Source organism: Mus caroli, chromosome 18 (genome assembly GCF_900094665.2).
Source record: "Mus caroli chromosome 18, CAROLI_EIJ_v1.1, whole genome shotgun sequence".
Classification (NCBI taxonomy): Eukaryota; Metazoa; Chordata; class Mammalia; order Rodentia; family Muridae; genus Mus; species Mus caroli.
In genome coordinates, this window is record NC_034587.1 from 64,948,973 (window position 1) to 64,962,391 (window position 13,419).

The following is a 13,419-nucleotide window of genomic DNA, read 5'->3' on the forward strand; positions in this document are numbered from 1 at the left end:
TCTTTTACTACCTGTCAGGCACCACCACACGTTAGATACTGAGAACGCAATGTAAGCCACAGCAGACTTGTGATCAGAGCGTCGGGAGAAACGCTGACTGTACACACCCAGCTCGATAGCGTGGCAGGAATGCTGAATCAGAGAGGGACACTAGACATGCATATGCGTGGCGTATTAATGACGGGAGGAACTCATTTGTAATGTTAGCGTTGGAACTGGGAACCTTACCACTCAGACACTGAGCCTGTGGGATGGGGCTATGCTTTCTAAGTCACTCACAAAGGCGGATCCTCCCAGGACTGGAAGCTGGAGCTGGCCCCTTAATATGATGTTTTTTTTTTTTTTTTTCTTTAACGCACAGTTGCGCTCTGGGAAATTTGTCTCAACTGAAGGGATGAGTTCACTTTCTGGAGAGGTTATGTAGGTGTGCTAGTGGGGGCAGCTTCAGTCCCGAGAGACTTTCTCAACTCTGCTGGAACGGAGAGAGATGGTGGGTGTTGCCTGACAGGAAGCGAATTGCAGAGACAGTCTGAGCTGTCCTGAGGTTGGCCCAACATGAACAGGTGCCGATTTAACAGCTGCCTGTGGTGAGCTCATACGGCTGACCTTGAACTCCACTGTGTCAGTGAGGGAAGTTGTAGCCAAAACCCTGGCGGTCTGGTAGGGCCAGCAAAACATTTTCTTTAAGGCCTTATGTTGGAAGGCCAGGTCTTTGAACTTCACCAAGCTGAGTGACAGAGATCTGTGGGGCAGGGCGCTCCCAGACTCTCCCTTTGTGCAAAAAGCTACAGTACGAAAGGCCTGCAAGTGACCTACAGCATCTGCAGGCAGAGTTCAAGCATCACCCCTGGCCCAACCATGCAGCCGTTTTATGACTGCATTTTCTTCTCTTCCAAAATGTAGCCATAGCTTCTTTCTCTCTCCCTCACGGATGTCTGGGAAGGGGGTCGTGACTGCCTGCGGCTGCAGGAACCGTAAGTCAGAAAGTCACACAGGTGCCCGGGGCCATTGCTCACAATCCTCCTCCTTTCCTTGCAGCCGAGCTGGAATTCGCGCAGATCCTTATCATTGTCGTGGTGGTGACAGTGATGGTGGTGGTCGTTGTCTGCCTATTGAACCACTACAAAGTCTCCACACGTTCCTTCATCAACCGCCCCAACCAGAGCCAGAGACAGGAGGACGGGCTGCAGCCGGTAAGTGTGTGGGCCTGGGTCATCTGGAATGCCCCTGGCGAATGCCCCAGACAGGGTACGGCAAGAGCTAGAGGGTAGGATAGCCCACCTGTCGGCTCACTGCGGTACAGAGTGCAAACCTTGCTGCACACGTTGTATGTATACAGCTCAGGGACTTCTCACGTAGAGCCAGTATCCAGCCAGGAAAGGGACATAAAAGCCCTCTAACAGCTTGCTCAGGTCTTTTCATCTGTGAAAGTCGCCCCTGCCTGATTATTGGCCATTAGCCCTAATTAGTTCTGCTAGCCGTGGTCTTGACACCCATGCCCCATCTTGTGTGTCTGGTTTCCTTCGGGCAGCTCTACGTTATATACAGCTCTTTGCTTGGATCTGGTCCTGGAGTTGGTCCGGGGATACATTAGCAGATGTGTCTGTGGCTCTCGGATGCAACCCAGCTGGAAGGGACCGTGGGATGTGTGCCTCCTTCGATGGAATGAGGTGGGGTGCCACAAGCTATCCAGTGAGGCGCCTCACTTTGGACTCTTCAGAGCTTCCTATCTCTTGCCCTCAGCCTCTTGCTTCTCCTCATAAAACAGTGTGATGGATGGCTAAGCCGTAATCAAACCTGGGAAGCCAGGGGCTGCTGGGACATCATGTTCTCCACCTGTCTTGCAATCTGTACATAAATTCTGGTGACTTTTAGCAAGAGACATGGACATAGTGCCTTTAGCTGAATTTAGATTCTTACTGTTGGCATAGGACATAGGAGGTATCGAGTTTTCCTCTTCCATCCTTTTCTGAGTAGCAGGAGAGACATACTTTGTGGATTGTCCTTTATTAGGGACCGGGGATGCTGGTCACTTCCCAAGGGAGGAAGGCCTGTTAGGGAAGGCTGTTGTGAGTGGGGGGAATAGCCATTGTAACGGGCAGTGTGGAATGGCAGCTCTGCCTGGGATAACTCTCAACAGGGCAGCATCTTGCTTGCCCGGGGAGCCTAATGGCTTGGTGGTTTTTGGGGGCAGAGGCAAGCACAACAGGGAGTAGGGTGTGTGTGTGTGAGAGAGAGAGAGAGAGAGAGAGTGTGTGTGTGTGTGTGTGTGTGTGTGTGTGAGTGTGTGTGTGTGTGTGTGTGTGTGTATGTGTACTGTATCCACTCCACAGCTGGAAGTCCAGGCTGGGACAGTAGCAGCAGACAGGATTTGGTCTCACAGTCTCACTTCCTGTCAGCATCTTCATTTTCCCTTGCTGCCTTCCTCAGTCTCTCCTGGGTCCCAGTTTTGCCTGCCAGCTCCTCTGGGTCTGCTTGGGTAGACCAGATATTTTTCTACCCTACCATGGCATTCTGGGCCTTGTCCTCTGGTATCCACCCTGACACTCAGGATCACTGTGCAAAGGGCAGCTCAGATCTTGAAAGAGAGAACAAATCCAAAGTCCTGAGCTCAAAGAAAGAGGATGAGGAAAATCTCTTTGCAGTGGTCATTAGAGGGCCACACAGGGTCTTTGCCTTAATATAATGCTAGCCACTCCTTGGCAGATGTGGTACAACTCTCTCACACTGCCACCAAACAAGAGGCTGATGCATTCAGGTATGTGCGAATTACCAGCAATGCTTCAGTCCTGGGTATTAGCATTACTCACAAAGTAAGACTTAGCCTAGTTTCTGGCTCTAAAATGTCCAATCTTCCCGTCTTGCACTTTGTGCTCTAGGAGTCCCCAGGTACTCGGGGTTCCAGTATGGGCCCTTTGCCTAGGCCCTTCCCTTGGTCTTTTGTGTCTCCACCATGCAGCCCCAGCCTCATCCTCTCTTGCTGCCACTGCCCTTAGGCGTTGCATCCTGGCTATATGCACCATGGGATAACCAGGAGGTATAGCAGGAAGACAGCTTGACTGGTGCAAGAAACAGTTCTCATTTGGCTTTACTTGGAAAGGGCCTTCTTTGCCTGGTAGTCTACCCCGTGCTGGTCTCTCTGGGAGCTTGGGGACCACTAGCCAGGAAGTGGTAGCTTGCTGATTGTCAGGGCCTTCCTTTTCTGGAAAGTGAGAAGGTGACTTTGAGGGGTCCTTCTAGGATGTACACTGAGGAACAACGAAGACAGTCAGTAATTGGTGAATTTTATCTACCGAGGGGGTCTCTGTTAGCAGGTGTAGGTGGTGTGCTGAGATCTGGGATCTGCCGCCAGGGTGGAGCCTGGAGAGAGGCGTGCCTTTTGTACCTGTGTTTATAACATGGCTGTGAGGATGGTGTGAGCTGCCACATAACTCTTTTCACTTTTCTCTGAGCCATCCAGAGGTGAGTGCCATCCCTCCCCAGGGTCTACCTATTCTTTCTCTGTTAATCACAACAGTAGATATTGCCCAGCTCAGGGCTGGGCTCGATCCCGTGTTCAAACAATTCAAGGTGTGTTTCAACACCGTAACGGAGGGCGCTTCGGCCTTAGACTGCAGCTCTGCTTCCTGAGGGGGGCTATCTGCATAGCTTGTGGCTCTAAATGAGCGATAAAGTGGATGAGTAGGGAACAAACCTTCCTTGTGTCTTCACACACCTGAGTTTCTGTCCTTTCTACCTCCCCCCCCCCCCACACACACACCAACTCCTTCCTTGAAGTGTTGCTTCCTTCTGACGGCTGGAAAAGCAGATCACTCCTCTGTATGTCTGCCTCTCAGCCAGGGGATGTCCTGTAGAGGCTGGGGTGGTGTTACATCGAGGATGCGGTGCTACAGAGCTAGTCTGGTCATCCTCTAGTACACTGGGTCTCCACAACCGGCAACCCAGAGAAACTGACCTTAGCGCTGAGTACCACCTGCCCAGGCACACTGTTGACCAAGGCCACCATCTCATGAGCACAGTGCTCCTGGCTGCTTTGATGTGCCCACAAGGGTGAAGGGCACCCTTCTCCTGTATTCCCAGGACATAGCTGTTTGGAGACTCTGCCTGTAGACACTTTCCCTAGTCATTTCCACCCACCTCTGTTCACCTCTCCCATCCCTGGACCTCATCATAGCCAGGACAGCAAAGCGACCAGGCGAGAGCAGCCGACTCATCCTTGGCTGAGGTCAGGGCTGCTCTTGATCCTACTGGGGATGCTTAGGCCAACCCAGTGCCTGTGTTTATGTAGCGTACATGATAACCCATTGTCTCCTCTACTTCAGTGATTGCCCGGGCTGGACAGCTTCTAGTTGCTTTTCCAGGTTGCCTCCCCTTGCCCTCTCAGTATGATAGCCTGTGTTTACCGTCTTCCTGCCAAGAGCTAGCAGAAGCTTGGCAGTCACATCATGGAGGAGAGGATGCTGTGCTCTCGTTCACATCACTTGGCCAAGTTGCCCCTGCATGGGATGTTGGTTAGTGGAACTTGGGACAGAGTGGCAAATGAGGATGAATGTGTATGTTCACTGTGCCTCTGTCCTGTGGCGTCATATCTGTTATCTAAGCCCTGTCCCTAGATCCAGAAGCACCCTTGTTTAGCTAGCACTGACAGCCCCCAGGATCACCTCCCCTAGTAGTGTGGGCAAGTATCTCAGACACCCTGCTACTTGGCAGCTTGTAGGTGCAGAAGGTCCCTGCCAGCCTTTCAGAAGGGAACCTCTCATTGTTCTGAGCCTGAGTGTTGCAGAGACACTTCATGTGTGGGGTCTTTTGCTTCCATATTACAGAGCCATGTGAGATCTTTAGTGGGATTATAATGCTTTGTTCATGTTGAGAAAGCAAGAGACACCTCTCTTCTCATTAGCTGACAGTTGGCTTTGACCCAAAGGAAAAGCCAGGATGAAATGACTGTCCTCCTTAGATCTGATTGGCTGTTTGATAGCCTCGTGTCAGTCATCTGAGAGGAAATCCGGACTGAGGAATTGCCTCCTCGATCAGATTGGTGTGTGGGGGTTGGCTTGGTTGTTCCTGGATGCAGGAGGGCCCAGGGCGAGTGGTGCCATTCTTTGGCAGATGGTCCTGGGGTGCATAAGAATGTTAGCTGAGCATGAGCGAGAGAGAACCAGCAATGGTATTCCGCCATGCTTCGAGCTCCTACCTGAGTTCTTGCCCCAATACTTCCCTCAGTGACGCACTGTGACCTGGAAGTGTACGGCACATAACTCCTTTTCTTCCCTGCGTTGCTTTTGGTCAGAGTAGGTTTTGTTTTGTTTTGTTTTGTTTTGTTTTGTTTTGTTTTGTTTTGTTTTGTTTTGTTTTGTTGTTTTTTAACAACAGCAGAAATCAAACTAGAAAATGAAGAGAACAGAATCTCAAAAGCTTGACTGGCCTCGATGGCTGGGGACAGTCCTGTGAGATGACACTGGCTGTCCAACTGTTCTTGGCCCATGAGTCCTCCCTCCCAATCTTGAGGGATGTCACAGAGACGGCACATGCTGCTCCTACCTCCATAACCATCCTTTCTCCTGTTGCCAACAACCCTTGCCCCTTTGTTCTTTGTTTGAGACAATGCAGGTGTGAAGTATAAGGAGAGGGCTCCTTGTGCCTGAGGCCTGTCCTCAGATGTGTGTGCCAGGGCTGTCGCGGAATGGGGTCATATGGCCAGTGAAAGTCACTGGACAGAAATGAATGCAAGCAGCTCAGGCTTAAATTAAAGGAAAAAGTGAAGGCTCAAATGATGGCCAGCAGCAGGAGATAGGTTTGTAACACAAATGTCCTTTTAGTTTTTCTCAAGGCAACCTCAACACATTTACAGATGCCTTGTTTGTGTGGCTTAGAGCTTAGAGACCATCTAGATTGCTTTCCGTTGTCTTAAAATACCAAATAACAGGGAACCAATAGAAGGGCCTAGGTATTCCAGACCTGACCCTAAGGGAGATTTACCAGAATTGCCTAGGCCAGTGGCTCTCAACCTTCCTAATGCTGTGACCCTTTGATACAGCTCCTCATGTTGTGGTGACCCCCAACCCACAATAACTTATTTCATTGCTACTTCATAACTGTAATCTTGCTACTGTTGTGAATCATAATGTAAATATCTGATATGCAATCCCCAAAGGGGTCACGACCTTTGTTGTTGAGAACTACTGGTCTAGGCTTTTCCAGCTGGAGGGATCTGAGAGGTCCTTTCTGACAGCTGTACCCCTGCCTGGTGGGTCCTGCTAACCCCATCCCCACAGCCCAGGGTTTGTGGCCAGTAGGTACGCAGAGGTGGCTGGCCTCAGGTGCAGGGGCAGGAGCTTTACTCAGTTTGAGCCATATGAGATATTATACGCTGAGCCACTCTTGACTTGTAGAAACATAAATCCCAATTGAAAAGTTAGCGGGAAGAGTTACAGCACACACTTCTTCATTACCAGTTGCTACGGGTGCTTGGTCAGTGGTGCAGAGTCAGACGTCTGGGCTTCTGCACAGAGACTCTGCAGCAGCAGTAGCTTGGGAAGGATGAGTATCTGCCTAGCAGTCCGGCCTCGAGGCCATGTCTTTTGTCTCCCTGGATGCTGGGAAAGAGAACCAGGCCTCTGTAGGCCTCTGCCAATGCAATGTACTCCTCAGCCCCCACACACCTTGGTCTATACACTGAAGAAAGTATATATGTGACCCCCCCAGAGCGTGGGCGGAGCCGTTTGCCCCCCTGATAGAAGCTGACCCAATTGTTAAGAATTGGGCGATAGCACACAAACTGTGGAATTTAAATCTCCTCTGGCATGTTGGGCCACCCCAGCCTTTCAGGGTGGGCTCCAGAGCAGATGCCCCAGGAGATGGGCCAGCATACATCTGTGGATGTAATTCTGTTTTGGGTTTGGATCCTGAGTCCTGTAGCAGTGTCATAGTTACCTACTGGTTTGCAGCCTTGTGGTAGGTTTGTGTGTAGGGACGTGTTAAAAGTGTTTTTAAAGCATTTTTTAACTATGTGTTTGTGAGTATTTGCCTGCATGTATATATGCCTGTGCATGACTGCTGTGGGTGGGGGGTCAGAAGGGGGGGGACTGGAACTGGAGTTGTGAATGGTTGTAAGCCACCACGCGTGTGCTCAGAATTGACCTCTGTAAAAGCATCAGGGGCTCTGAATCACTGAGTTCTCTCTCCAGGTCCTCAATGCTTACTTGTTGACAGGGTCTCACACTACAGTCCAGTCTGGACTTGAACTCACGCCCCCTGCCTCAGCCTCCCAAGTGCTGGGATCATGGGCATGAGCCGCAACACCTGGCATGGGAGCTTTTTTAAAAAAAAATTTATTTTATGTTTTTAAAGAAAACAGTGTTTAGCACATGAAGGAAACAAAAAGTGAATTAAGAGGGCTTCCGATGTCCAGAAACCAAATCAAACCAAATGGCACACATGCCCTTGTGACAGTAAAGACAGTTTCTGCTCTTTCAGGAGTGAAGCCTGTGTCTGTGTCAACAAAGTGCGGCACATCCTGTGACTGTCCTGACAGGCCATTTAGTCATCTTCTCAGGACAGGGCCTTCTGCTCTGTGGCCAAAGCCTGTGAGTGAGAACACAGGGCTGGCTGTGGGCTCTTGTGCTGTCTGCAGCTTGCCCTACCACCAGCAGCCTCTGGAAGCCTTAGGAGTAAAGGAAGATAGAAGTCAGAAGTGCTGGACAGCGGATATATCTCGGTATATCTCAGTGGCTCAGCTGTCACTGCTAGCAGGACCTTCCAGGACATGCTCAGCATGGCAGGCACCTTTCTCAGCCTCCTTGTGCCTTCATTTGTCCCTCCCTAGGCAGAGGCTCTGAGGTGGGTCCCATACCCATAGGAATATTGGAAACCCACAGACTAGGCTCTGGTCCAGAGAAGGGCACAGGGAGTGGAGGGGGGGGGGCTGGCTACCACATCTCTACCCCTCCCCCCCCAAAGAAACCAAAGAATGCCTCCTCCTTTTCTACCTACATTAGACTGTGTTTAGAAAAGTATTTGCAAACGGAAGGAAGAAACTATTTTCGGTTGGGTCTTTACTAAATGATGCCATTGTTATAGTCCTAAAGAGTGTGGCAGAGGACGGTCTGGTAGAGTTGACGGATAGAAGATGATGTCAGGGGGCAACTTCCCTGACAGTGATATCCCTGCACCCTTAAACTAGACGGGGCTGGTGTCCACATTGTCCAGCCTCTATTCGCCGCTCTCTAAGCACCAGAGCAGGTAGGCAGGGCATGACAGCGCTTACCCAGATACTCTCAACACCAGCTTCCTCTCGATGGTTACATTGTCTACCAGGAAGAGCTTCAGCTGCCAGGTGGCCCCTGGAAGGGTTTCACCTTTTGGTCTCTCTGTCTGGAGCCCAAGAACAGATTAAGTCACAATGTATCCCTTCAAGTATGGGAGGGTGAAAAGCGGAGTGTGGTGGAGATGCAGCCAGTTCCCCTCTGAAGCAGCTCACGTGGACATTTTCAGTAGCCTGGTTTACACTGGAAGCCATGTAACGTACACCCTCCTCTTAATGCACCATTAAGAGCGCCTTGGCTTTCAGAATAACCTTAGCATTACCGTTATGGCTTACAGGTTCTTTACTTTTCATATCAAGGAAAACTGTTTTCTTCTTCTCCACGATGGCAAGTCTCCATTCTTCTGTTTGTTTTCTGAGGATAGATTTGAGCTTTGGTATCATCCACAATCTATTTAGAATGAAGTCCTATGGATGACTGAGGGTTGGTAGAGGGTACCAGGTTGGTGCAATGCCAGGTGACTCGGGAAGATGATGCTCTCCAAGTCACAAGCCAGGCCACACCAAGATCAGACAGGACCCACAACAAACCGATGCTGCTTCCAGAAGGCAACGGAGACAACAGTACCTCAGCTGCATTGTCCCATGATGCAGGGCTGGAGAGGTGGCTCAGTGGCTAAGAGCACTTGCTGCTCTTCCGAACACCTGGGGTCTGTTTCCAGCCCTCATGTAGCAGGGCTTAAAATTGCCTGTAACTCCAACTCCCAGGATCTGATACCCTTTTCTGGCATCTACTTACCTGCATATATAAGGTATACACCTCCCCCAACACACACACACACACACACACACACACACACACACACACAAATACACACAAGTAAAAGTAAAAAAGAAATCTTAAAGCCAGCCATGGTGAGAAATGTATGTATGGTGAATTCTAGACCAACCTGAGTTCCATACAAGAGACCCTTTCTTTTCAAAACTAAAAATCCTCTTTTCACATAACAAAGGATGAAGGCAAAACCAATACTGTTCTGGTTATCTTTAGCTCCCAGGGAACTAGTTTGGCATTGGTTTGTATTGGTGCAACAATATGTAAAAATAACATGTTAAAAGAATACTTGTGAAAGTCTAAACTTTTATTTATTATTATAGGCAGGGTCATACGCCACGGCACCTGTGGAAGTGAGGGGACATTCCTCAGGAGTCGGGTCTCTCTTGCCACTGTGTGTTTCAGGGTTAGAACTCGGCTCCTCACACCTGCACAGCAAGCCCTTTTACCCACTGAACCACTCGACCCCCTCCCCCACCCCATATTAAATAAACAAGACTTTAGTAGCCTTTTAAGTTTATAAGGCATTACTATAACTCCTATGGTAATTTTTTCCTTGGTATGGTTGTAGGAAAGGTCTCAAAGGTTTCTCAATTATTTGGAAACTCTAGGTGGCCTTTACTGAAGAGTCCACCTCCTCTCTAGGGCTGGCTTCTGGCTAGAAGTTAACCTACTGCCAGCTCTGGGCCATGAGTAAACCCTTCCCCTCTGGGCAAAGAAGGGACTGGAGCTGGAAGCCTGCCAAAGCCGAACAGTCTTCCTGTCCCCTAAGCTTTCTTATTTCTGGCTGGAATTTATTGGAGTGTGGTGGTTTTCCCCAGCCCCAGTTCCCCTCAACCCCCTCTAGGCTGGGGGAAGCACCTGGTGGCTTCTTTTCTCAATCCGCTGCATTATTCTACAAATGGGAAGGATCCACATTCTCTCCCTCCCAGCAGATCTTTCTGGAAGATGTCTGTTCTCTTAAGGGATGTGCCCTAGATTGAGTAGAGTTAGGGGTCTTAAGAAGTCTGATGATAGATTCCCAAGGAGGAATAAAGGAGGCTGTGGCTGCCAGAGTACTCCCAGCCATGTAGAGGTGCTGAGTTCTAAGCTGTTACTGCCCCCTAGAGGAGAAAAGGCAGTATGGCCCTGTCTGATTTGTAGAAAGGACTATGGGGGGCTGGGGGGGGGGGACAGGAAGGAGAATTTATCTTATCAGAAAGCAAAGAAGTTGCTGACTCTCTGAAGACTGCTTCTACCTCTGATTTGAAATTCTCCCCATGGAGCTCGTGTAAAAATAGTTGTGCAATGATATGAAGCCATGTGGACACTTGATCGCTATAAGGAGCCTCTGAGAGAGAAGCCAGAATACCAAGCAGTGGTCTCACTGGTAGGTCCCACTGTTCTCTGCAGATGGTAAGGAGAGGTTATCTGAGAACACAGGCGTAAGCAAGTCCAAGCTATGATGTTGCCCTCATATGGGGTCACGGTACGTGTGGACACAAGCAGCAGGCTCTGACCTTCTCCTGGGTTAAAGCATCATCGAAGTTGTATAGAGATGAAGACAATGACAAGGGACAATGAATAACTATATAACCACAAATTGGACTCTCTAGATAAAACAGGCGATTGGTTACAGACACCTTACCAAAACTGCCTTGTGAAGAAAGAAGAAATCTGAACAAACCTCTAAGTAGTAAGAAGATGGGCGAGATGAATAGAAGCCTCCTATTATGGTCTGTTGACACACTGGAGCAATAGGTCTCTGTCTGGTGACACTTTCAGGAGGATGTAACTCTTTAGGTGAGACCTCGATGAGAGAAGAAGTGGCTTGCTATGGGTGGTTCTTGAATTTTATACCCTAGGCTTGCCCCAGGCCCTTCTCTGAGCTTCCCAGTATGGGCTAGCTCCCACTGCCATAGGCATGGACTGACCCTGTTGTCATAGCTTCCCTGCTATAGAGAGGATGCTTCTGCTTGCAACACGAGGCAAGAATACATCTTTCTTCCTTAAGTTTCTCTAGCCAAGAAAAAATAACTAATACACTTCTACGCTGGCTAATTTTATGTCAACCTGACATCATTTGGGAAAAAGGAATCCCAGTTGAGAAAACAGCCCCACCAGCTTGGCCTGTGGGCAAACCTGTGGTGTGGTTTCTTGATTGGTGGTTGATTTAGGAGAGCCCAGCTCACCATGATCGTGCCACCCCTGGGCTGGAGGTGGGTGCTCCAAGGAGGCAGGCTGAGGCATGAGGAGCAGCCAGTCAGTCAGAAGCACCTTGTGATGTCGTCTGCATCAGTGCCTGTCTCTGGGGTTCTGCCTTGAGCTCTTGCCTTGACTGCCCTCAGTGATGGGCTGTGATATGGAACTATAAGCTGAAGTAAGCCCCTCTCTCCCTTGGTAGTCTTTGGTCTTTTTTTTTTTTTAATTGTAGCAATAGGAATTTTTAGCTAAGATACCTTCCTAACACAGGGAGGTCGGATGGATGAACTGGGAAGCTCTACCAAATATGAAAGACTTGCTACCTCTCCTTCTCAAATCCTTTGAAAGAATGGAAAAAGTGGGTAAGGTTTCTTGACTCAGTCCAAGAGGCCAGCAGTCTCAATACTGAAGAAGGACATAGAAAACACGAAGCCAAGAGGAAGCCGTAAACCAGTGTCCTTTATGAATACTGACATAAACGTCTTCAAGAAAATAACAACAGAAACTTGACTTCAGCATCATTTCGAAAGAATTAGATGCCATGCATTTCAAAGAATTACACCTCATGGCCAGATGTGATTTATTCCTGGAATGTAAGGCTGGCTTAGAATTTAAAACCAGTCAACATTACACACCCCACTAACAGAATGAAGAGGCAGGCAGGAAAGAACACCCATGATCATCTAGGTCAACACAGAGGAATTACTTGATAAGATTCAACATCCTTACATAAACGTCACTTGATGAAGTGGAAAGAGAAAAAGGAAACTTCAACGCCTTAACTTCTCATTGATCTATGAGAAGCTCACAGACAAAAACATCATCAATCCACAGTAAAATACTAAAACGTTCTTCCAAGATCAGGAACAAGATAGAGATGGCTGCTTTTGCCTTATCTATTTAACATAGCATTTGTTGGAAGTTCTAGCTAAAATAGTAGGCCAGGAGAAGGAAAAGACATTTGTCTTTGAGTTGCTATTGCCCTGATGAAACACCCATAACTGAATGTGACTTGGAGAGGAAAGATTTTATTTTGTTTACACTTATATATCCACAGGTCATCACTGAAGAAGTCAGGGCAGGAGCCCAGAGGCAGGAGCTGATGCAGAGGCCGTGGAGGAAGCTGCTTATAGGCTTGTTCCTCATAGCTTGCTCATGGTTTTCTCATGGCACCCTCCATAGGCTGGGCCCTCCCATATCAATCACTAATTATGAAATGCCTTATAGGCTTGCCTACAGCCTGATCTTACGGAGGCATTTTCTCAATGGAGGCTGCCTCCTTTCAGATGACTCTAGCTTGTGTCAAGTTGATGTAAAAATAGCCAGGACCACATCCCAGTGGGAAAGGGTGGGGAAAGGTGCCCTGTTATCAGATGCCATGATCTTATACAGAAAAAACCTCGAGGAGCCTTCCGAAACAAAGAGTAAAACGCCGTAACTAAAAAGTAAAATCCAGCAGAGTAGCAGGGTACAGGATTGGCCCTCATAAGTCAGCTGCATTTCTTTGACAATGGATCGCCTGATTTCACAAGGAATTTTAGAAAGCATTTGCAGTAGACTTACCAATAGTTCAAAGTGAAATTAACAGAAGAAACTAAAGATGTAGTCTTTAATTAGACTGTCTATTACTCCAACAATCCACGGTGATTCTGATGGCTGCCAAAAATGTAAACAAGACAAGAAATGGAAAGGCATCCCATAGAGATGAATAAAATACTGACATTTTAACAGTTTTGAAAGTCTGTAGTATCCATAGATATCTACAATCCAGTGATGCTTTTTTGCAGAAATTAAAAAAAAAATCCATCTGATAACTTCTATGATATCCCTGAGAGCCATCAATAGCCAAAATGGCTTTAAAGGAGAACAACAAATTCAGGAGCTGGTCTCATAATTCTTGACCTCAAAAATCAATATGAAGCCGAGAGTAATTAAAACAGTGTAATATCGGGATAAAGGATGATGCTATGTGCTTCAGTGAAATCGATTAGACGGCTTTGAAACAAACCTTTTCAAAGATGGTCCAGAGACTGCCAACAGGGAGGCTGTGATGGTTTATATATCCTTGGACCAGGGAGTGGCACCATCTGAAGGTGTGGCCTTGTTGTAATAGGTGTGACCTGGTTGGAATGGGTGTGTC

The 13,419-nt window shown here is 48.3% G+C and overlaps 1 protein-coding gene across 13 annotated transcripts in view; it reads left to right on the plus strand.

Moving 5' to 3' along the window:
- Ldlrad4 (low density lipoprotein receptor class A domain containing 4) overlaps nucleotides 1–13,419 on the plus strand; it is a 318,866-nt gene that overhangs the window by 292,663 nt on the left and 12,784 nt on the right. For all 13 annotated transcript variants that reach the window (XM_029472270.1, XM_029472273.1, XM_021150537.1 and 10 more), the window contains one exon: nucleotides 1,039–1,193. In XM_029472270.1, the coding sequence (XP_029328130.1) occupies nucleotides 1,039–1,193 (155 nt within the window). The remainder of the gene's footprint in view (nucleotides 1–1,038; nucleotides 1,194–13,419) is intronic.